The 24434-nt window shown below is 37.2% G+C and overlaps 1 protein-coding gene across 1 annotated transcript in view; it reads right to left on the bottom strand.

The window, feature by feature from the left end:
• CA8 (carbonic anhydrase 8) overlaps positions 1-24434 on the bottom strand; it is a 98472-nt gene that overhangs the window by 10179 nt on the left and 63859 nt on the right. The window contains exon 8 of the mRNA XM_008000716.3: positions 16242-16411. Within this exon, the coding sequence (XP_007998907.3) occupies positions 16277-16411 (135 nt within the window). The 3' untranslated portion in view covers positions 16242-16276. The remainder of the gene's footprint in view (positions 1-16241; positions 16412-24434) is intronic.

Genomic DNA, 24434 nt, shown 5'->3' on the forward strand with positions numbered 1-24434 from the left:
GGCCCATCATTTTTATGCCATGTGTTGGAGATTTACTTTTCAGTGTTTTAGAGAAAGTTTTCACAGGATAAAGTAATGCTTGGTCTCATCTGTTCTGTATTCCCAAGCTCCAGCCCAACACCTGCCCTGAACCACTCAGAAAATGTGTGCGTACATGCATAAAAAGTGCAACAAAATAACAGTAGCAATTGCTAATTTTATTTGTATCAAAATTATGCATGCATATAAAGACTTAAAGTTTTTAAATGTGTTATGAAACTATCAGTCACTTCTCCTATGTGTCACCAATTTCCTTCTCCTTAACTCTTTCAGCTGATTAACACTAGAGAGCTAAATGGCATGATTGTATTGCTACCTTTCAATTTTCTGTTTCAGTATTATATATAAATTTTTCCTATGGAGAATGAAGATTTGACCCTCTTTCCTCCTGTCAACGTCATACACACACACACACACACCCCACCCCATTTCTTTCACATCTTCCCATCACCCCATCCTCCAAATATGGCTATATAGAAAAACTTCTATTGTTGTAATGATGTTAAAGTATTTAGAGGTGAACTACATGTGTTAATTTTTCTTTTCTGCACAACATTTTCTCTGGAGTGATAAGTACCTTGGGTTTTTCCACCTGTGTATTCTATGTACTCATAACTAATTCAATGCACAAATACCTATCCATTATCTAACTCTCCTCTCAAGAAGTGAAGATATATCATGCATTGTATCAACTTCACCATTCCTGAAGAAAGCTCATCTATAACCTTCTCCCATGCTCACATCTGGACTGACTTGCCTGGTTTGCCTATGATCTCATTCCACTGCCATTCTGGGCATTTATTCATCCCCTTGGTTTTTCTCCTTTGCTGGCTCTCCTGTTTCCTGGATCCCACATCCTTTTTCCTTGGCTTACTCCATTTTGGTGTGGCATTATCAAGTAGCTTCTGGGAAATAAATTTGTGATGGCTTTGATGTCTAAAAATGACTACTGTAACCACACACTGGGTTAAAAGTTTGACTAGGTAAGGAATTTGGTGGACTGTAATTTTCTCTCAGAATTCTGAAGGTCATGCTCATTGCCTTAGCTTCCAGTGATGCTTTTGAGAAGTCTGGTATTCAAATTCCAGATTCCTTGATTTTGACATGTCTGTTGCTTTGGTTTTTGCCATTCTGGAATTTCTCCCTCCATGTTCTGAACTTTCACAATGATAGTGTCTTGGTGTGTGTGTGTTTTGATCTACTGTGCTGGGAATTCAGTGGATTCTTTCAATTTGTAACTTTATGCTCATGCGTTCTGGGGAAATGCTTTGGATAATTTTGTTGCCTGATCCCTCTCCTTCACTTTCTCTGTTCTCTCTCTAGCTTATTCTGTGGATGATGGACCTCTTAGACTGATCCTCTAATTTGCTTACATTACTGTATTTTTCATCTTTTTGCCTTTTGCTCTAATTTCTGAGAATTTTCAATTCTGCCTTCTGATTCTTCTGTAGAAGTTCTCATTTCTGTTTTCGTGTTTTCAGTTTCAGTTTCCAAAAGCTCTATTTTCTAAATCTTCCTTTTCTTAATGGTACCCTGTTTTTTTTTTTTTTGTGGATGCAATTTCTTTCCTTACCTCTCCAAATAGATGAGTGACAATTTCTTGACAGCTTTTCTCTTCTTACAAAGTATTTATGTCTTTTAACTCACTTTATTGTCTGATTTGGGTTCTTTCATTTACAGTTCTTCTTCAAATATCTATAACTGTTCATATCTGGCACTGGCAAACAACCACTACCACAAAACCAGAGTGGAGGCTGAGGGCACAGTTGGTGCCTCTTCATTACACAATCACCACCGGATGAGCCTGTTGGTCCACTTCGGCAGAGAAGTCACCTGGGCTGGTCAGACCCTCCCCAGAAGATACTTCCAGCTTCATCTGGAGAGTAGGGGCCTTTCTGCCAGTGTATGGGAGGATGACATGAAGTCTGAAGGTGTTATTTACTCACTCAATTGTGTCTGTGTCCCCTAGTATAGAGTATCTCTTTTCATCATCTCCAGAACACAAGTATCTCTGGTCTGCCAAGGCTTTGGAGGGGACTGAGAGATGAAAGTGCTTCTTAAATAGCTTTCAACCGATACAGATGACTTTAGCCTCCTTTTACTCCAGCTTCCAGATGATATCTGTTGCCACCAATTCCTGGGAATTTGAGAGATTCTATCACGCTAACGGGTTTGTTCCTCACATCTGCTAAATCTGTTACAAGACCATCTGCTTCCAGCTTCCAAAGTATTGTGGCTGTTGTCTCCTCTCTTGTTTTCTGTATCCTTGTGAGTCAATGCACTTAAAAAAAAATCTTTCCTGTTATTTTAATGCAGTCTGTGGTGGAAACAAAATTAATTACCTATCTTCAATTGATGGTCATTATTTGAAACAGAAGTTCATTTTTATGCCTTTGTGTACTTTCTAAAGTTTCTACAATAACTACATTACTTAGTAATCAGAATACAAATTTATTTGATAAAACAACCTAAAGAAGTAATACTTTGTATATATAAAGGTAAAGCTGGCCTTCTCCCTTTGAGATTTTCTCCAAACATTCATTTATCTACGTCTAAATAACAAGGAAGCTTACTTATAAAGAGAAATTTTCTATTATACTATGATCATTGTTCATAATGATGACCTCAAAGTATGGCTACATCCTAAGGAGTCTTCTAAGCCATCAGCTATTTCAATAAAATTATAGCAGATGCCATCTTTCACATGACTTTTTCTTAATCTTGATTTATCTTTTATGAAGAGGCCCAAGGGAATGACTGCAAAGCAAATCACTACTGGAGAATTTCCTGAAACGCTACCAAAAATAAAAAAAATCACGTGTACACACACATCGTACTCCTCAGAGGCTGCTGCAGGTCACAGTACTAATGTAAGTTCCAGTAATTTTGGCTCAGCTCATTGATAACTAACTAAAGTATCCCTCTTTAAGTACAGTTTTCAGTGTAAAATCTCTGAAACAGAGTCGTTTAAGAAATAGCAATATGCTAGAAATAAGAACTTTCCTCTTCAGAAGGGGCTCTTTCTCCTGTACACTAGTGGAACACTTCGTCAGGCAGTTCGCACGCGCTGCTCTGACCTGGAGTTAGCTGTGTGTCTGATTTACCCCTGACACTAGGCTGTGAGCTATTTCAGGGGAAAGCTGATCTCTGGTTATTTTCACTCAGCCCCTAGAATACTGCCACACACCAAACAGAAGGTTAAAAATAAATGCCCTTCCATTACAAGCAAGGGCATGTAGACATCTTCTTTTTCAACATTCTCACTCAAGACAGCATCAGGTCATGAGAAGGAAATAGAGAAAGGAGAAACAGGAAGAGGTCAGGAGCGTCAAACACTTTTGAAGATTCAAAAGAGAAGAGGGAAACATGCCACTGGATTTGGAAATAGAAATCCAAGCACATCAGACATTTTTAAAAGGGTGCCAGATACCACTGTTAATTATTTAACGTTATTCTGGAGTACTAGATAATGAAATGAAATAAAATCAGAAAGAAGGAGATAAAACTTTCATCATCATTGGGTGTTATCAGTGTCTATCTGGAAAATTCAAAATAATCAGCAGAAATCTTACTGAAAACTATATAAAGGTTAATAAGCAAGCCAGGGACAAATCTAATCCACTGTTTTTTCAATAAAAAAATTAACTAATGGAAAAATACAACGGAAAAATCTATCATTAGTCAAAATCTATAATGATAATAGTAATTGCTCATATTTAATGCGAATCCTCTACAAAGCACTGTGATGTGCATTTTACCATAGTTCATGAAATCCTCACAACATCCCTGGGAAGTTATAACTCTTAGTATATCCACTTCATAGATGAGGAAACTAGGGCTGAAAGAGAATCAACAGTTTGCCCAAGTTGTGGAACAGCAAATAGAGGTGTTGTGTTCCCCATCAAGGCATACTCCAGCTGACTCCAGAGCCCAAATATGCAAGTTGGAATAAATATTGTGAGAACAGAGAATTATAAAATGTATGACAGACATAAAAACTTTAATAAGCATAGACCTATGCATTTTTCCTTGATATAAATATTCAATATTATAAGGTATTAATTCTCCTTAATCACTCTATACATATAATGCAAATTAAAAATCCTAATAGGATTCCTTTTTCTCTTTTATTTTTGTCTTTCATTTTCTTTTTCTCAACCTCTCTTTCTTTTGCTCTTTATTTCTATCCTTCTGAGAAAATGATTTTATGGTTTATCTGAAAAAGTTAAACATGTAAAAATAGCCAGAAAAATCCTGCAGAAGATACTAGTAAAGAGGGTCTTGTCTGGCCAAACACTGAAATATACACTAATGCCACATACATTGTGGTCAATGCACATGAATAGACAGATAAATGGAACAGAATAGGGAAATCAAGAATAGAACCAAGTATTTACAGGACACGATATAATGTAAGGAGCCATTTTTAATGAGATTGGCAAGGATGAAAAATTTAAAATATTCAACACTGATGAAGGTGAAAAGTATAGTCTGACACATAGTTACTGGGAACATAAACATAGAACTCTTGGGAAAAGCAATCTGCATATGTATTACAATAAAACTCTTTGACCCAGTTATATCATTTCTAAGAATTTTTTAAAGGAAATAGGTAAGTTAACCACAGTATTATTGATTACAACTCATCAAATTTTGGCATATACTTAAAAGCAATGTATGTAAAACCATTTAAAAAATAACTTCAATGACATGAAAAGATATATCATCAAGCTGATTGAAAAATAGCATGCACAGTATAATCTCAAGGAACATTACATATCTACATAACCATATGAGATACATATATAAAGAAAGGTCAATGGACAATCATAATGATAAAGGTAACATTTTGAATCCTTAACAAAATGTTAAGCACTTTAATTGCATTATCTCATTGCTATCTTCCAACCACCCTATGAGGTAAATACCATTATAGCCTTCTTTTAAGTGATGAAACAAGACACACTTATCAGTTAACGTTTTTAAGGTCACACAACTAATTACTGGTGGAATCACAATGGAACTCGAGCCATCCCCACTGTGCTCCACGCCCTCCATATCCATTGCAACCCCTAGTGCTGGGGATGCTATCACTAAGAGGAGAGTTTGACAGACGTTTGCTGCTGCTCCATTTTATTCTGTACTGTTTGAATATTCTACTATGAACATGTGCTATATGCGGAGACAAGGAAACAAAAAACAAACAGAAATCAAAGGTGACCTTTGCCACAGCAATTTCAATAGGTAGAAGGAGATGTAAACTGAAGAGTAAAAAGATGAGAAAGAGATGGAGGGTATATTGAACGACTGGTTAAAAAAAAATGGCAAAAATGCCTTCTATAAAATACCCAATCAACAGTGCAAGCACAAATTAGCATAACCTTTGTAGAGGGTACTTCAGCAATATGTTATGAAAAAATGAAAACAGATGTGTTCTTTCTTCCCAGGAATGTAATTCCTGGAATTTATCTACAAGAGATAAGAAGGCAAAGACAAACACAGTGCATAATGTTCTGCACTTTGCTGTTGTGAAATGTGGCACAGTGAAAAGAGCTCAGCGCTGGGAGTGGGGCCCACTTGGGTCTGAATTCTCTCTGCACTTTACTGGCTGTGACCTTCAGCAAGTTACTCAACACCTCTCAGCCTCAGTTTCTTTATCTCTAAAATGAAAATAAAAATACGGGCCTCACAGGATTGTTGTGAGGATTAAATGAGACAAAATACAGCATCATGTCTGAAATATAAAAAAGCATTTGTTCTTTTTGTTTTCATCACTCACTAATATGTGTAACTTAGAATGAATAAATAAGCTTTGATCAAAACTCAAGGATAAATCATAGAAGTCGGTAATATTTTAAAACACTAAACTTAGCTTTTAAAGTTATTCAGAAGTAAACCTGTGTTAGGATACTCTGACACTTTCTCAATCTCAATTAGCACTAAACTAATTAGCAAAACTGTTTTACACACTACAGTGAGTCACATTTTTCTTCCCTCTTCTCTAATCCCTGGTGAGTTGTAAGGGTGATTGACTATCTAATTACTTCTTAATTGAATGCACATATTATACATTTTTCACTAGTTCAAGCTTAATGTTTTTAGTCCAGAAATCAAAGTCAATGAAATTAAGTTGAATTGGGATTTGGGCAACTATTATAATGACAGAAGGTTTGTATTACATCTAATTATAAGTAAATGTGTGTTTTAGCCTTATTTCCTATGGAAACATTTCAGGTACAGGAATGTTCCATACACAACTAATTTAGATGATTAATAACACTGTTATTCTTATTTGTCATCCTTTATTCCTCATTACAGTGATTTTATTGCTAAGATCCACTAAATATAATTATTGTTTAAAGAAAAGATGCCATTAGAGAACCATTGGTTGTACCCATACTAAAACCCGAATGAACATTCATATCTGCAAAAAACTGCCTAAGTTTCTCTGCAACATAAAGGTTATAGGAATTTTCACAGGCTGCTAACAGAAGGAAAACAAAAATCTTGGAATGCTTCAAATAAATCCAGTTATATTCATGAAAAAATGTTTATTTACAAAAAACTAAAAATATTACCAACCAAATAGTATTCCAACTCAGTTAACACTTTACAGGTAGAATATCTCATAAAAGATTTTTTTTTCCTTTGGGCATTAGGCAGGAGTAAATGCTGAAGGAGATATTATCAGACAACAAAGGTTTATTGCTTCAGTTTTCTTTTTTTTTCTAGGTATGCGGAGCAACCATCTGGAATAATTTAGTTGAAGACCTCTTCAGGCAAAAACTAGATTAAGGAACTTCTTGAGATACAATTTCACTCCATGCTCCTAAGATGTCTCTGAAAATACATTCTCTGGACAAGCCCTAAAGACATTTATGAGTTCCTAATAAAACTCATAAAAGAATGACCATTAAGAATTCAGAGCAATAAAAGCAGTAAGAACTCAGAGATTCTGAAGGGTAAAAAGAAGCACTGAAATGGAGAACAGACCCATCTGAAACCAATGTAGTTTTATAGTTTTAACAATTAATTTATTACCTAGTGTTACCTGGTGGCAAACTTCTTGATTGGAGAAATCTCCACATTATCCAACACATATTTCAGATTCTGGGCATTATCTAGACTATTTTAGATAATCTGGGGATTATCTAGTACTGGGCATTATCTAGATTATTGTAGCTTTGTATGTAATGAAAACAAGTTTTAACTGCAATGTTTAAGTAAAACTGATGTAGCCCAAAGGATGAGGCCAATCTATACGTACCAACATAAAAATATCTCAAAGACCTTTAGTTAAAATGAAAATTTTTGTTTCTAGTATATTCTTGTTAAAAATATTTTTAAATAGCATGTTTCTCACCCTTCTGAGGGTTGTCAGTGTTTACCTTTCTCTTACATGGTTTCTTCTCTAACCTGAACTCCCATGTTGAAATCTTAACTACTAAGTTGATGGGGTGAGTCTGAGAGAGGTGATTATATCAGTCATGTGGGCAGAGCCCTGATGACTGGATTACTGTACTTATAGAAGAGACCCAGGAAACCAGTGGGCCCCTTCTACCATGTGAGGACACAGTGAGAAGGCAGCATTCTACAAAACAAGAAAAGGGCCCTCACCAGATACCAAACCTGCTGGGGCCTCGATCTTGGACTTCCTAGCCTCTAGAACTGTGAGAAATAAACGTCTATTGCTTAGATGCTAGTTTATGGTATTTTGCTATAGAAGCCCAAATGGAAAACACGTAACCCTTTCCCTTCTTTGGGAGATGGCTTCTACCCCCAGTAAGAGTGTCTGGGTAAATTATTCCACACTACCATAATCCTTTCCTCACCCTTATGTAATTTCATTTCCATGCTGAGATTTTAGATTCTCTAGTTTTTGCCGTATGTAAGCAATTTGCCATAATAAGCATCAGAACCATAATCTATATATAAATGAGATAAAAATATTAACAAGAAAGTACATCAGGAGATGTCAGTAATTTTATCATGTTTCTGTGCTTCCTCAATAATTGGTAACACCTAGCTGCATATCAGTAGATCTAATGTAGATCAGTTTTCCAGGGCCCATTTTTAACATACTTCATACTAACTAGCTCAGATATTTAAATCAAATGCCAATAATACCACCTTATTTTGTGGATGACAGTAACAGACCACCACACTCCTCCCCATCAATTTCATCACTCCCACTGTGCTCAGATGTGGATTCAGAATCCTTCTCAACACTCTCCAGACAGCTGGTACCAATCAACTGGAGCTGGCATGCAAGTTTGAGTGCTATATGTCATCTTGTCTTTTATTTTATTACTATTTTTTATTTTATCTTGTACTTAATCTTGTATTTATTATCTTGTATTTAATCTTGCCATAACAGTCCTATTTAGAAGAGAGGGGAGATGCTCTTGCAACAGTCAAGAGATGATGCTAACTTTATGGGTTATGATGACAAACGTGGAAACACATATATGGCTTTGAGAGCTATCAGAAGGCAAATCTGCAGAACTTGATGATAAATTGCAAATATGGGGTAAGGTAAAGAAGAGAGGTGTCCTGCACGACTCAGGTTTCAAAGAAAACTGGAAGAGAGGCAGGTCTGTGAAGGAAGACCAGAAATTCAATATTGTATATGTTGAGTTTGAGATGTCTCTGACACATCCAAAAGAAAAGTTCTACAGACATTTGGGCATTCAATTCTGGAAGTTAATTAAGAGACCTAGTCTAGGAATGTAAATGAGTCACGTGCAGTTAGTGGTGACAAGCTGTGAGTATGGATGAGTTCACCTACAAAGACAGTCCCAAAGGCTCAACCATGAGGACTCCAACATTAAGTAGCTCCTAAAAGAACATTTGTGCAGCATGCAGAGGATGAAAGGTGGTGCAGACAGAAAGAAAACCGGGTATATGGACACCAAAATAAGAGTGTGGCAAGAAGGCAGGCAGTTTCAGAAGCTGCTAAGAGATCCAGTAAAATGAGGTCTAAAAATGCCCCTTAAAAATTACTGCCCTTAAAAAATGTATCATTTTTTGGTGAGGAAAAAAATTGAACATTCCTTTTGTCGTGTCATTATATAACAATAAAGTACTTAAAATATGTAAAAGACAACATACAAACAGTCACACTTTCACAATTTCCAAATAATTCCAAGCTAAATATGAAGTTCACTTTTATTTAATTGACAAGTATTTATTTGTAAGGTACTAGATGAGGCTCTAGATTGGTCAACTAAGTTTACTTCATTATTTCCTAACCTAGAAGTTTTAAATTTCATGTTGTACTTTAATGCAAGTATAATCATCTCCTTGAAAGTTGAAAGCTGTTCAGAATCAGAATTGACCAACATAACAAAATAAATATCTGAATTTTAAGGGCATTATTTTTAAATGACTGTTTCCATCAGTTTCATCAGTTGTATTTATTTTTTTTTATTTTTTATTTTTTATTTTTTTGAGACAGAGTCTCGCTCTGTCACCCAGGTTGGAGTGCAGTGGCACAGTCTCGGATCACTGCAAGCTCCGCCTCCTGGGTTCATGCTATTCTCCTGCCTCAGCCTTTCAAGTAGCTGGGACTAATGGCGCCCACCACCATGTCCAGCTAATTTTTTTTTTTTTTTTTTTTTTTTTTGTATTTTTAGCAGAGACGGTGTTTCACTGTGTTAGCCAGGATGGCCTCGACCCCCTGACCTCATGATCCACCCGCCGTGGCCTCTCAAAGTGCTGGGATTACAGGCATGAGCCACCGTACCTGGCCAGGACTCAGTTTCTTTGTTGATAAAATTTTCATAAAGCAATGTCCATCTTGAAGAATTGTTCTGAGGTGAAATGAGACATACATGAAACACCTCTCATAGTGCTTGGCACAGACCACTACAATTTATTACAAACAAATTATTATTACTACTGGACGGTTTCCATGAAGGGTTTGTTAGCTTTTAACTTAAGTATAAAATTTAAAAAATATTTTTAAATTTACTTCATGCTGTGTCTAACATAGCTTAATAAGATCTCAGGACACATCCAGGATTCAACCTGCCATCCCTAAAGGGCATGTGGAGGAGAGGCTGGGGCATCTATGGGCTCTGGCCCCCACCTGTAGACTCTACCACACTCCCTATTTCAGGTCCTCCCAGATCACAACGAATGCTTTGGATCATTCCAAAGCACTTACCAAAACATACTCTGCAGTCTCGTATTGTTCTCTGGTTAAAGAAATTTGTGAAATGCTGTATACTATACCATACCCTCTTCGAGATTCACATAGGTCCCTGGCATATTAAAGGTTCTCAGAAGTCTTGCATGAAGAAAACCTGCTTAATGCAGTATGTTACAAACTTGTTTGACGCTACTATATAGACATTTATAGTCTGGTGGAGTAAGTGAAACAAACACTGCTAAGTGCATTAGAAAACAAAAAACAATAATTAAAAACTAAACTAACATGGTACTAAATTTAGAAAGCAAAGAAAGATTAGTAAGGCCAGTTTACTTGGGAAAAAGACTTCATGGAAGTAAAACCTGGTCCTTCAAATATCAACAGCATTTAAATAGAGAACAGAGAGGAGAATATTCTAGACTTTAGGTTGGTAGATTTCTAGGAGTGACCCAAAAAAGGCAGACAGCTAAAACAAATTGTCAAGGTGCTAAGATTAGAGATACAAAAAAGAAAAATGAAATGCTTACAACCAGAAAGCTGAAGGTCAGGTAAAGTTGTACTGAAAGAAAAAGTATAACTTCCCTGATTGTCACTACTCTTACACAGTCTGATATGAACTCTTTGTATCTACCTAGTAACAATCTAGTTTTTAATAGAGGCTCAATTCCTTTACCCCTTAATTTAATCTGACTGAGGTAGATTTTTAGGCAATGCTCTCAGTTTTTCCAATTGAAAAAATGGTAATCTCAGTATAAATCTTATTTTGATTCTATTTTCCCTCTATTTTTAAGATTTTTAATCATAATAAAATGCTGACATAAAAGTTTTATTTGATACTATTGCTTCTATAATACCCTCTTTTAAGAGGTATAGAAAATATAAAATAAAATTTATTCAATGCTTTTTTTAAAAAGTATCTCCTTATACTCCTGATTAAAGTATAGGTGATTTCCAATGATTTCTGCTCTTGTTTTTTTTAGCATTTTTAGTAATTTCTTCAGATGAATTTTTAAGCTTTATGTTTCCAGTTGGAGACTTACTAACAAAACCTCATTCATAAAGAAGCATTCATTTCATTTTCCTCCTCATTTACCTGCTTCCTGTTCCCTCTGGTTTCTCTTTTCCATGACAAATTTAATAGAGACATAGGAAACCACATTCATCATAAACCAGGGACCTATAATATCCAGTGCTCGAACGGCCCTTGTGAGGTCTGTTGGAACATTTCCCCAAGCCCTGTCCAGGCAGGGTCCCACCTAAACCACTGAGGAACCTCAAGTATTTAATGCCTTAGTCTTCCTTGAAACCCCACTGCAAGATTTAGACCATCTACTTACAGGAAAGGTCTTTCTTGTAGCCTCTAGAAATAAATTCTTTCCTTAGCTAATTCAAAGCCGTTTGCTGATACATAAAAACAATTTTTTTTATGTCTGCTTCTACCTTTTGAGCATCCATGAGGTAAAAGGCATGAAAGAACATGTTTAGATGACAAAATGGTCACAGTGATTTCCTTATGGAAAAACATATTCTTTAGGTTTAAAATCATGAAATCTACTATATTGAGGGTGTCAGAACATATTAACATTCAACATACAAGTTGGCCCATGACTGCAAAACATTCTTCCTCCCAAACACAATTTTGTTTTAATTCATAGTGGGAGGAAAAAAAATCATGCTGAAATTTTCATCCATGATAAATTATTAACATTTCTAAAACATAAAAAGGAAGAGACATATTTTAAAGCAAGAATTATTCTCTTTGTTTAGTAATCTTGAAAGGAGCTCTTACAGCTCTTGTATTTTTCATTGGTGGGTTAATAATTTTTATATCACATAATCAAAATATAATAGGTATTTTGAGCATCCTTGGTGTTTTAGCATTTTACTGAAATCATTTTGAGATCAGGTAGGAAATCCATTCCAGTTGCAGGAAATTCTATGAGATATAATAAATAGAAAACAGCTATATCTACAGAGCCTTCAATTCTCACCCTAATGCTGTGTACCATGTTAAATTATCAGAGTGAGGAGAGTCCAAGTTCCACTGACTGAAAATATGGCTTTGAGCTTTCCATTTAATCTCGAAGGATAATAGCATTCACCTACTTGGTCATTCAGAGTGAACATTCTCACTTTCCCCATACAGGCACACCCTTCTCTATAACGCCTTATCCTTTTCTAACCTATAACTCTTTTAGGTTATCAAAGAAGACTGACATGAAATTGATGCTTTCTATAGCTTTACTAAAGCTAAGAAGACAATATTATTAACTGCAAAAGTACAAGTAAGGAAGAGTTCAATAATCAAGGATAACTTCAAAGATCCCAAAAGAAAAATAAGGGCAAGTTTGACAATGGGACTATTTGGAGATGCTTGCTGCATAACCCTATTTTTCTGGCTTTGTTTCTTTTTTAACCTATTTAGGGAATTCTTATTTTTCCGCCTTTAAGGGGAAAAAAAGAGAAACTATTTAAAGAGCCATGTGGCATTGCTTTTTACAGAAAATAATTATAATTCATTATAGTTACTATAAACATGTATACAGCTTAACAATATTTAGGTCACAAGCGAGGCAGTCTTTGAGCAGTCAGAATAGTCTTTTAAAAATGGGCGAACACTTAATGAAATAAAAAGGTAAATAATCAAATAATCATTTTGTTGGAAGATTAGTACCAATGTCATGATAGCAAAAGTAACAAGTAAACTGGACCTTAAATTTGTTATATCATTTGTTCATTGTTATTAAAATACATTTAGTTCTCCTGCATCATAGAGAAAATTCAATGGGTAAAGGATCATTTAAAATCAATAGGCCCCCATAAATCTGAACTAGCACTGCTGAACCAAAGATTTTCCAGCACCTGGATGAATTACATACTAATTCTTTAAACAAGTATAATACAAAATCATAGTTCATACTTCTTAAATGGTAATATAAAAAGTCACAGATTACTCATGGGAATAATAAAGCTTGGTTATCAAAGTCTTCCAGGTGCCCAGACATGCCATTTTTTTAAAAATCTGTCATTTTAAGTCTAAAAACTAAAGTTATTTCAGTAAAACATAGCTAAAATACATCTGAATTATTTTAAACATTTTTTAGAGAACAACTACCAGAGAAATGTCTTTTCCTTTTCAGTTCCAAGAGCTTAAATGAAACATTCATGCATTAAATTCAAAGTGTGACTGTCAAATCATTTCACTTTAATAAAAATTTGAATTACCTGCCTTAGGGCATTATTAAATATCAAATAAAAAGTACACACACATAAGTCTGATTCCCAATATAATTTTTATATAGAACTCTGACTAGATTTGTATTACACATTTCAAGATAAAACGATAAAAAATGTATTCATAAAAAAATGAAATCAGATTTAGAGTCACCTTAGAATTCCTGTACTATTCTTAGGAATTTGGGAGCAAATTATGCCCTTTAAGTAATCTCAGTCACCAAGATAAGAATACAAATCCATCTTCCTATCAGAAATAGTACCTAAATTGTAATTAACTCAAAACTTTGAAAAACTACACATTATTCATCTATCATATAAAGAATACGAAGTATGTGAAATATACAAAATCTCATAAACAACGTTTCTCTCTCTCTCTCTCTCTGTGTGTGTGTGTGTGTGTGTGTGTGTGTGTGTGTGTGTGTGTATAAAAGAGAGACAGAAAATAATAATAGTCATTTAGATATTTAGAGAATGGCAACTCTGGTCTAGGACCAGATACAAACCAAACATTCAAGGGAATAATCTCGCCTCATTAAAAGTATCATTTACAGTTATTCACATTCACAGGGAGTATACTAACTAAACCTAGACTGGATAAATGCGTACATTCACGCTTTGCAACCCTCATCCCACCTCCGCTGCCTCTTGGCCTCTCCTATGAACACATCCTTCCCTTTTCTTCTGCTCCTATCCTATCTTCCCTGCTGTTCTCCTGCTCCTAGCTCCTGCCCCATTCATCATTAAATAATAAGAGCAAGTCATGGGTACACAGCAGCTCTAAACTACCACCTCTTTCTTTCTTCCTTCCCATTCCAGTACAGAGAGTGCCCATCCTCTCAGCAAAAGCCAGGCTCCCTTTGTGCTTAGGATTTCATCCCTTTCCACTTTTCAGACTTCACTGCTCCAGCTCCTCCCAAAAGCAGCACCTTCAGCCTCTCTCCATCTGCTTGCTCCTTTTCCATCCCCCAGTATATAGACAAGTTCTATTTCTTTCATTTAAAAAAGAAAAAAAAAAAAAAAAAAAAAAGATTTCCTCAATCCCACCCCCTCTCTGTTGCTATGGCCTCCTGCCCCACTCCAGCCCAGCCCACCAAGGTGGCTGCGACCTGGAGTCTCCAGCTCCTCCCTTCCTATGTCCTTCAGCCTGCTGCAACAGAATCCCTCCTTGATGTGCCACTCGAACACCAGTGTGGCAGAACTCTTTAACCTCTGCCCATGTCGTGGTGGAGAAAAGGGGGTCTGCCAGTCAAGCTACCTGGATCTGCTTTGGCTCCACTGTTCAATAACTGTATTACTGTGGGCCGTAGCCTCACTTCTCTGTGTCTTGGCTAACTTGCCTGTAAAGCCTCCCACAAGATTTTATACACACTTAATTAAGTAACTCCATTAGATCCATCAGAGCATTATATGAACATATACAATGTCTACGCCCAATACTTCCCTATTTCAACCCAGACTTGTTTTCTGTTCTCTACTCTGGAAATTCTAATGACCTTCATGACCAGAGTCCACCATTGCAGTTTAGCTGACAGGCATCTCTCACTCACTGTGCTGCAACTCAACTCTTCATCTTCAACCAAACAGGGCCTCCCCGCAGCTTTCCCACTGCCACTCAGTGACACTCCATCCAGGGTTTCCAAAGTGTAAAACCCCAGAAGTTATCTTTGACACTTCCATCTCCTTCCACCCCCATCCAATTCATCATGAGCTAGAACCTGTGATTTCTATTTCACATACATTAACTTCTCTCCACCTCCACTGTTTCTATTCTAGTGTCCAAGCCTCCACATCTGTCACCTCAGCTACCTGACAGACTTCTTTGTTTTTTTGTTTTGTTTTATGTTGTTTGAGACATGGTCTCACTCTGTCACACAGGCTGGAGTGCAGTGGTGCGATCTCAGCTGACTGCAGCCTCCACCTGCCAGGCTCAAGTGATCCTCTCACCTCAGCCTCCTGAGTAGCTGGGACTACAGGTGTATGCTACCACACCCAGCTAATTTTTAAATTGTTTATAGAGATGAGATTTCGCTGCTTCCCTAGGTTCCATTCCAACAGATGCTTTCCCCTTAGGAAGCTAGGGTTTGCCAGTGATGTACAATGATCTATACACTCTTAGTTAATTTACAAGGTAAAGAAATAATCCAATATATAGTCTTTTTTTATATTTTATCTCTTACACGTTTGTGATATTTTTTGTTAGTTCCTTAAGAGTAACGAATACATACATTGAATTCAGTATATTAAAATACATAATGTTTCAACCGTGTACCATATTCAGATAATTAATAACTGCTTCTCAATTTATCAAATAAAAAGCACTTCCATAGAAGAAGTATTTCAATGCATGCCAGATATGCTCCCTACCCTGAGAAACAAGAGGATCAACTGTGCAGGAAACAAGTAGGATCCACACTGAGGCTCACATGTTCCCCAAGCCCCCTCCTGTGTGCTCCTTGGTCACTGGGATATGACTCGTGCTGCTTCAAGGGGACAACATGGTAAGTTACTAAAGAGGTATGCATGTCACTTTTTCTGGGCCTCAGGGTGTCTTTCCTTATGAAAGCCACCAAAACTTGGAATTAAAGGCTACTCTGATAGGAAAATATAATCATAGTTTTTCTTCAATACTGCATAAGATTAAAATAACTACTTGACCTGTAATTAACAGAGCTCAAGAATGTGTCATAAATTTTATCAAGATTAAGTACATATGCTTTTATTACTAAATTACCAGGATCACTGTAAGTGTACCTTTGGTATGCTAGGTTTAAGTAGCTGTGCACCTCATTTTCCTTACTTAATCTGGACATACCCTCATGAAGATAGATTTGTTCCTGTCCTCTTTGGCTACTGAAATGCAGCTCTAATGACTCTGTCACTAAGAGGCTGAGTGGGCCGAAAGTTGTCTCCCAAAATCCCATCACAGCCTTCCACAAGTTCTGCCCCCTTAACATGCGTCCTCAGCCTTCGAAATTCTTCTATCTGAAAATAAAAGCAGAAGAAAATAGATTAATCAATTATCAGACATGAACAAGATTGGAGTTTCATAAATGGCATGCATAACATATGCATAAATTACAACAATTATTAAAGAGAAAATTAAAATTAAGCTTCCAAAAGAAAAAAAAACAGACTTAATTCTTCCAGACCTAAGACATTAGATAGGACCCTTTCAAGAGATGGCAACAGAAGTAGACACATCAAGGTCTCTGAACAACTCAAATAGACACAGAAATCTGCTCCATTTGTTAATGTAAAAATGATACAGGCTGGGTGCAGTGGCTCACACCTGTAATCCCATCACTTTGGGTGGCTGAGGTGGGCGCGTCACGAAGTCAAGAGTTCAAGACCAGCCTGACCAACATGGTGAAACCCTGTTTCTACTAAAAATACAAAAATTAGCTGGGCAAGGTGGTGCGTGCCTGTAATGCCAGCTACTCAGGAGGTTGAGGCAGGAGAATCACTTTGACCCATGAGGGAGAGGTTGCAGTAAGCCGAGAATACACCATTGCACTCCAGCCTGAGCAATAGAGCCAGACTCCATCTCAAAAAAACAATGATACATACCTCTCCCAGAAAGGTTTTATGCCTATCCATAGCATAATAAGAAAGAGTGAACAAATGAATGTGCTCTTAAATGCTTTCCAAATACATTTTAATTAATGAAGTATTATGTTACTGTATGTAAACACTGATTAGATCTTAGATTTATCAGATGGATTCGAGGTTTCCTTTCATCAAAAGACTTTTTTGCCACTTTTCTAGCCCTCTAGAGAGCACAGATCCAAGAAATGATTTTCTAAAAGCCTGAGCCCAACTTCCTGTCTTCACAATATTGATTTTCAAGTTCATTTCCCTTTCTTGGGTGGGCTCTCCAGGTCCCATGGCTTCCCCACTGTAAGTGAAGTGGTTCTCAGAGTCCTCAGGGACCTTGCCCATCAGCCGCCCTACAGTTTCTCTAAGAACCCAGAGCCTGCCAGACATGACTCTCTGGGAAATATTAATGTTTAAGCAACAAGCAAAAGTGATGAGCGTTCCCCAGGCTTATTTCCATTTATCTATTTAACTACAGGGTTCACTGTTAATTCACTTAAGTGCCAGAGAGTCACGACACATTCTTCATTCCGTACACAGAAGGGGAAACTGAGGCTGGAACAGTTTTGAAAATTACCAGATCAGCTAGTGGGTAAGTCTGACTATTCCAGGTCTACCTGCTCTTTTCTCAGCTCCACAGCCATCTCTTTAGGAATTCTAGTCAATTCAGTATAATCTGTCCCCTTCATACACCCCAGGGTATTGAGCATATGTGATCTGGGCAGCATCAATACACCAAAAGTTCACCATCTGTGTATCAAGGGATTATATCTACGAAGATCCTTAATATGACATAGCTACAGAATTCTGCCATTCATGAAGAGAAATGAAACGCAAGAGAGCAACTAATTCAGGGGTTTCAACAAAAGTCAAGAGACACCTAGAGACTTTAGGGGGCCCATGAAAGCCCTGAATGATATGCAAATTGTTACATGTGCATTTTCCTCAGGAGAGGCTCCCTGACTCCAAGAGTTGAATCACACATTTTAACTCAATAACTCATACATAGAGTTGTAGAAAAATTAAATGGCTAGTTCGATTAGAATCCAGGTCAGAAATCCATGTTTCTTTTTTTTTTTTTTTTTTTTTTTTTGAGACGGAGTCTTGCTCTGTCGCCCAGGCTGGAGTGCAGTGGCGCGATCTCGGCTCACTGCAAGCTCCGCCTACCGGGCCCACGCCATTCTCCTGCCTCAGCCTCCCGAGTAGCTGGGACTACAGGCGTCCGCCACCACGCCCAGCTAATTTTTTGTATTTTTAGTAGAGACGGGGTTTCACCGTGTTAGCCAGGATGGTCAGCTTCTTTTCTGTGGGTTTTTGTTCTTTCTTTTTCTCTGCACTTACATGCACTTCGAATGTCTTATTTTTCCACAGCGCTGAATGTATGACTGATTTCCCTTAATGAGATTAAGTCTGACCCAACTGGGATTGTCCTGTTTAGTTTTTTATTACACCTATATGTTGTATTTACATAGAGGAGTCAGTCAGATAAGCAATCAGCTGTTTAGTCTACTTGATGGTTTTTCGCTAGATCTTCTTCAGGTATTAGAATGAAAATACAAGTAGCATCTATTGCTTGTTGCATCTGAAAACCTTCTAGAGACGAAGCTGCATGATAATCCCTTAATATTTGCTTTCACCTTGAAGTTTTCCCTAAGTAGAGAGTGAAAAGGAACCTGGTCAGTGAGAGAATCTTATGCTTTTTCAAAAAGAAGAATATGACAGTGAGGGCAGTGAACTCTGCACCCAAAGGCCAATTCTTGTACTGCTCTGCCACCTAAGACCCAAATGATCAAATGACTGCACCTCCTCAAGCCTCAGTTTCCACATGTGTATAACAGAGATAATAACAGTATTCACAAGGATAGCCTAGGAAATAAGAAAGAACATTCAGGAAAATCACTCAGCATAGTTCCAAGCACATAGGAAGTGTCTGACAAATACTAGCACTTCTATTGCACTTCTTTTGAAGTGAAACCTTTAGCATTTTGAGATAAATATTGAGCTATAGTTTTATATGCAGAAAGTATTTATAATAAACCAATCATTCACTGAGGAAATTTAAAGTCGTCTCTCCTAGCACTCACTTTCCATGTAATCATACTTAATACCTGCAACCTGAACCTATGAAGCATGCACAGGTCACTGAGGAGCAATGTGGGCTAGGAACTTTGCTGCCTCAACATATGAAAGACTCCATTTTTTATTGACTTTGAAGATTATTTGAAAGCTGGGTTAATTTTATATTTATGTATTCTGAACTGGAGAAAAATCTTTCAAGCCCCAGGCCTCACCCTGAAGCACATTCTGTGAAAACAACTTCTTCCAGAAGAGATGATCTGAATCAACAGCCAGCCAGTCTCAAATCACTGTACTCTCAGAGAAAACTATTTCACAAGAAATGTTTTTCTCTGATCACAGCAACACTTTGAAGACTTCAAACATCAACAGAGATGGAGGGGAAAATGTGTCTTACTGAAATGCCAATTTTTCTAAAGCAGCCACCCCCAAAACCCTTTAGTCATTTCAAATGGTTTCAAGTGCATACTGAATCAGCCACACTGAAATGAGAGATTGTGACAAATGAACAGAATAATAGAATAATATTTCGGGACAGAAATCTTTAATGAAACTCAAATGTCAGGGCCTTCCAGAGACCATTATTATCACATGTATCTGAATGTATGACTGGATGCATTTTTAATGCTACTCTACTTAAACATGGTATTTGTTTTTAACCAATTTAAGAGAAAACTGAATGTGGGGCACCCACATTGAACATTTCACGGAGAAGTCCCCATCTTCTGAAGGTATTAGATTCAACAGCCACTGTTCTTTGAACTACAGATGCACTCCAATTGGTCTAAGACCTTTATTCCAATCTTCACTGACTCACAAACCAAATTATCCACTAAAAGTTCAGCTTTAAAATTGCTTCTTTATTAATGGATTCAAAGAGCTGATTTCCAGGGTTTGTGGTTTAGTGCTAGTTAACTTTCAGGAGTTACCAAGTTCTAATAGATTTATTTTGACTTGCATTTCATGTGCCATCATGTTAAAAGAGAAATACAACACGTAAAAGTCAGTATGCTCTATCCATTAACCCATCTATGGACATTCATGTGGTTTCCCTGTCTTGGCTGTCATGAACACGGAGTGCAGATATCTCTTCAAGATACTGACTTCTATTCCTTTCAATCTGTATCCAGAAGTGGAAATCAGCCAGACATGGAAACACAAGTATTGCATGAACTCACTTATATGTGGAATCTAAAATGATCAAACTCTTAGAAGCAGAGAGAAGAATGGCAGCTGCCATTGGCCAATAGCAGCTGGCAGGAAGCAGAAATGGGGATATAATAGTTACAGGGTACAAAGTCTCAGTTGTGCAAGATAAACAAGTCCTCGAGGTCTCCTATACAGCACAGTGCTTATAGTTAACAATACTGCATTGTATGCTTCAAATTGCTAAGATGGTAGATCTTATGTTAAGTGTTCTGACTCAGCAAAATATTGTAACAACAAAGGACATGGGAGGAAACTTTGGGAGGTGACAGATATTTTACGACCTTGATAAAATGGTTCTTTATCAAAGTTAGTGCTCTCATTTTCTTTTATTATCAATAACAATACAAGAGTCAGAATAACATAATTCTACATGGTACTAATCAAATTAAAAAGTCAAAAGCAAATTGTACTTAAACAGTCCATATATGTATACAAAGACAGATATAGACAAACATAGAGAGAGGACTCTCCACCTTTCACGTACTGCAGCCTTGGTTTTGCCTCGTTTCTCTTCTACCCCATTATAAAATGTTCCATCTAAAATCAATGCTCCCTCTTCCTTACCAACCTCTCATTCATAAACCATCTCTCACTCTGTCATGGCTCCTTAATCGATCTTTTCAATTTTTTTGAGTAAGAGAATAGGAAGAACATTCACTCCCTGGTAACACCAATGTCAACCATCCTGATGCCATCCCCAGCCTAAAGGAGCCCCAGCCTCAACCACTGTTGAGAGAGTTTCTGAGCCACACAGATTTAAACATACTCAAGAATTACAGATTAGAGAGCTCACAACCACAGGGAAAGTGCTGCCTATCACTTAAGACACTGAGAAAATACATATAAAAATATCTACAAGCAATTAAAAATGACACATTTTAAGAAAGTGAAGAAAGTGTCTCCCCAGAGAGAAGACCCTTGATTTGCACTGTCCAGGATGGCAGCCACCTGGCCCACATGGCCACCAAGCACTTGAAATGTGGTTTGTCCAATCTGAGATGTGCTTAAGTGCAGAATACACACTGCAAGCCAAAGACTCAGTATGAAAATAAGAATGGGAGAAATCTCATCAATGACTTCTTATCTTGACTACATATTGAAATGATAGTATTTTGCAAGTGTTTGGTTACATACACTATTTGAATTAATTTCTTAATTTCACCTGTTTCTTTTGACTTTTTTTTTTTTTTTTTTTTTTAACCATGGCTACTAGAAAGTTTAATATGTAGCTCACATCATGTTCCCACTGGACAGGGCTGGCCTAGCATTGCCCTTCACACTAGCCTTCAGGACCTCAGTCTTCTCCGGTTAGAGCGCTGATCTCAGTTACATGTAGAGACGAATGCAGGTACATATGTAACAATGGTTCTCAAAGTATCCTCCCAGAATAAAAGTGTAAGTTGTCAGCAACTACCCCAGACCTCCTGAATCAGCAACATAGGGGTGGAACCGAGCAAGGTGTGCTTTAACAAGCCTTCCAGGAGATCTGACACATGCTCAAGTCTGAGAACCATGGATGTCTTCATCTGTTTTGTGCTGCTGTAACAGAATACCTGAGACTGGGTAATACATAAAGAACAGAAATGTATTTTCTCACAGTTCTGGAGGCTGGAAGCCCAAGATCAAGACATTTGGCATTTGGTGAAGGCATTCTTGATACGTCCTCATGTAGCAGAAGGCAGAAGGATAAGCGAGCCAACAAGAAAATGCTGTGTGAAGCCTCTTTCTTAAGGGTCTTAATCCATTAACAAGGGAAGGGCCCTCATGGCCTAAACACCTCTTAAAGGTCCTACCTCTTAATACATCACATTGGCAGCACCTGAATTTTGGAGGGGACACATTCAAACCACAGCAATGGGCATAGAAGAAAATCTACAACAAATGTTCCCAATCATTGAAAACCTACAACAAATATCCCCAATCATTTGAAGTTATTTTCAAACATAACCATGCTGTGGCCCTACGGCAACCTGGACTTTAGGGAAACAGCCCCTTTGATTCCATAGGGAGCATGAAGACCCCTGAGAAAGGCTTGCTGCTTCGTGAATGGGGTCAGACTTCCTTGACTGTCCAGGGCCAGATGTGCTTCTAGATCCCACAGGCTGATCACATGCCAGGCACTAACTCGGGCTGTCAGGATGTAAAGAGTCCTACTTTCCAACCCATAGGAAACATGGAATGCAGAAGGAATGAAGAGGAGGAAAGACTGAAGAAAAGAACGTTTAAAGTAGTTTTCAATATTCTAGAAGACATGTCATGTATCCACAGGGTGAAAAAACAATAAACACATTCATATTCCTTCATTTTACTGGTGTTACTTTAAGTTGAAAGAGAAAAGAAAAAACAAAGACATTTAATATGAAAATATAGATAAGCTAAGAAATAGATAAGTAGGGAGGGAATGCAGAAAAAGGAGGAAGAAGAGGGCAGGAAAAGGACAGTAAAACTTAATTATCAACCCATTTCTGTATGTGTATATACATATTTGCACAGATGCCACTACACCATAATGCTCTGTTTTATCAGTTCTAAGATCAATATGTATTCACATTTTAATGACTCTGGGAAATCAGAATATGTCTTAAAATTTCTGTTGTTAGATTTGGTAATGTTTTGGTATTTATATTCTGTTCTTGGAATCTCATTTCCAAACACGACAATCCAGCTGAAAAAAAAATTTTTTTTTTATTTTGGCTTCCGAATGCTAAGACCATCGTTTATATTAAAGTTATTTAATGGTTAAAATGCCCATAATCAATGAGTGGATAAAGAAACTGTGGTGTGAGTGTGCGTGTGTGTGTGTGTGTGTATATATGTGTGTGTGTGTGTATATATATGTGTGTTATATATATTATATATGTATATATGTGTATACACACACACACACACAGAGTCCCCACTTTGGGGACCCAGGGGGAAAGGGTGGGAAGGGGGTGAGGGATAAAAGACTACAAATTGGGTTCAGTGTATACTGCCAGGGTGATCAGTGCACCAAAATCTCGCAAATCACCACTAAAGGACTTACTCGTGTAACCAAATACCACCAGTTCCCTAAAAACCTATGGAAATAAAAAAATTTTAATAGAGTTTTTTAATGGTTAGAGATAGAGATCATTTTTAAAAAATAAATATATACTCATTCAGATCCATCCAATTGTTTTTTTTCTCCCTACATAAGGCATGCTAACCAGGAATAATACGAAAAATTCAACTAAGAAGGGGCTTCCAGACCCATATTCTAGAATTCCTATTAATAGTACTCAGGACAATGTATGATGGGCTTAACAGCCCATATTATACTTCAGCTGAAGTCTACACCTCCCTGAATCACAGCTACTATGCATTTAATAGGAAACCATTATGATTTAGAACTTCTTCAATGTTGCTAGTGCCGATACCATTATCCTAAGGCAGGTGATGCATGTCAAGATACCAATTCTTTGCATAATAATATTCAGCAGCTTAATTACATACATAAACCTTATGATATAGAAGAAAACATTGTTCTTTAATTTAATGCAAATTTTTAAATTTCTCAATATAATCAGCTATGTGGAAAGTCCACCTGCCATTCATTGTTCCTTTTGCTATTTTATATGTCAAGCATCTCTCTCCTCCCCTTCTCAATTTTTGAGGCTTCTCAATTTTTCTTGGTCTAACTCCTAGAATCACATCCTATTCCTTTGATTCCTCTCACTTTTGCTGCCTTCTTTGGACCTTTTCCATTTTTGCTCTGCTTCCTGTGAAATTCTATGAGCAGCACCAAGTAAAACATTCAAGGACAGACTGATTTATATCCCCCTAAGATTATAATTTTTTTCTAAATCACTCTAAATAGCATTGTAATATACGTAAATATGTGTCTGTGTGTGTCTACATTTTAACTCTGCTGCCCTCTGAACAGATGCTGTGATGGAGCTCTGTGCTAATAGCACCTAAATCTTCTCCTTGAGAAGGACAGCTAATTGAAAAGTTATCTATTTTCAAGGGCAGCCGAGATTATTCCTTCCAATATGCATTCATTCAGCTTCAGCTCCCCTGTGGTAAGAGATGGTTTGTCTCCCAATAATCAGGGAGCATGACTTTAGTAGGTTAGGGTTAGACTTTGTCACTGGCTTATTTCAAG

Source organism: Chlorocebus sabaeus, chromosome 8 (assembly GCF_047675955.1).
Source record: "Chlorocebus sabaeus isolate Y175 chromosome 8, mChlSab1.0.hap1, whole genome shotgun sequence".
Taxonomy (NCBI): domain Eukaryota; kingdom Metazoa; phylum Chordata; class Mammalia; order Primates; family Cercopithecidae; genus Chlorocebus; species Chlorocebus sabaeus.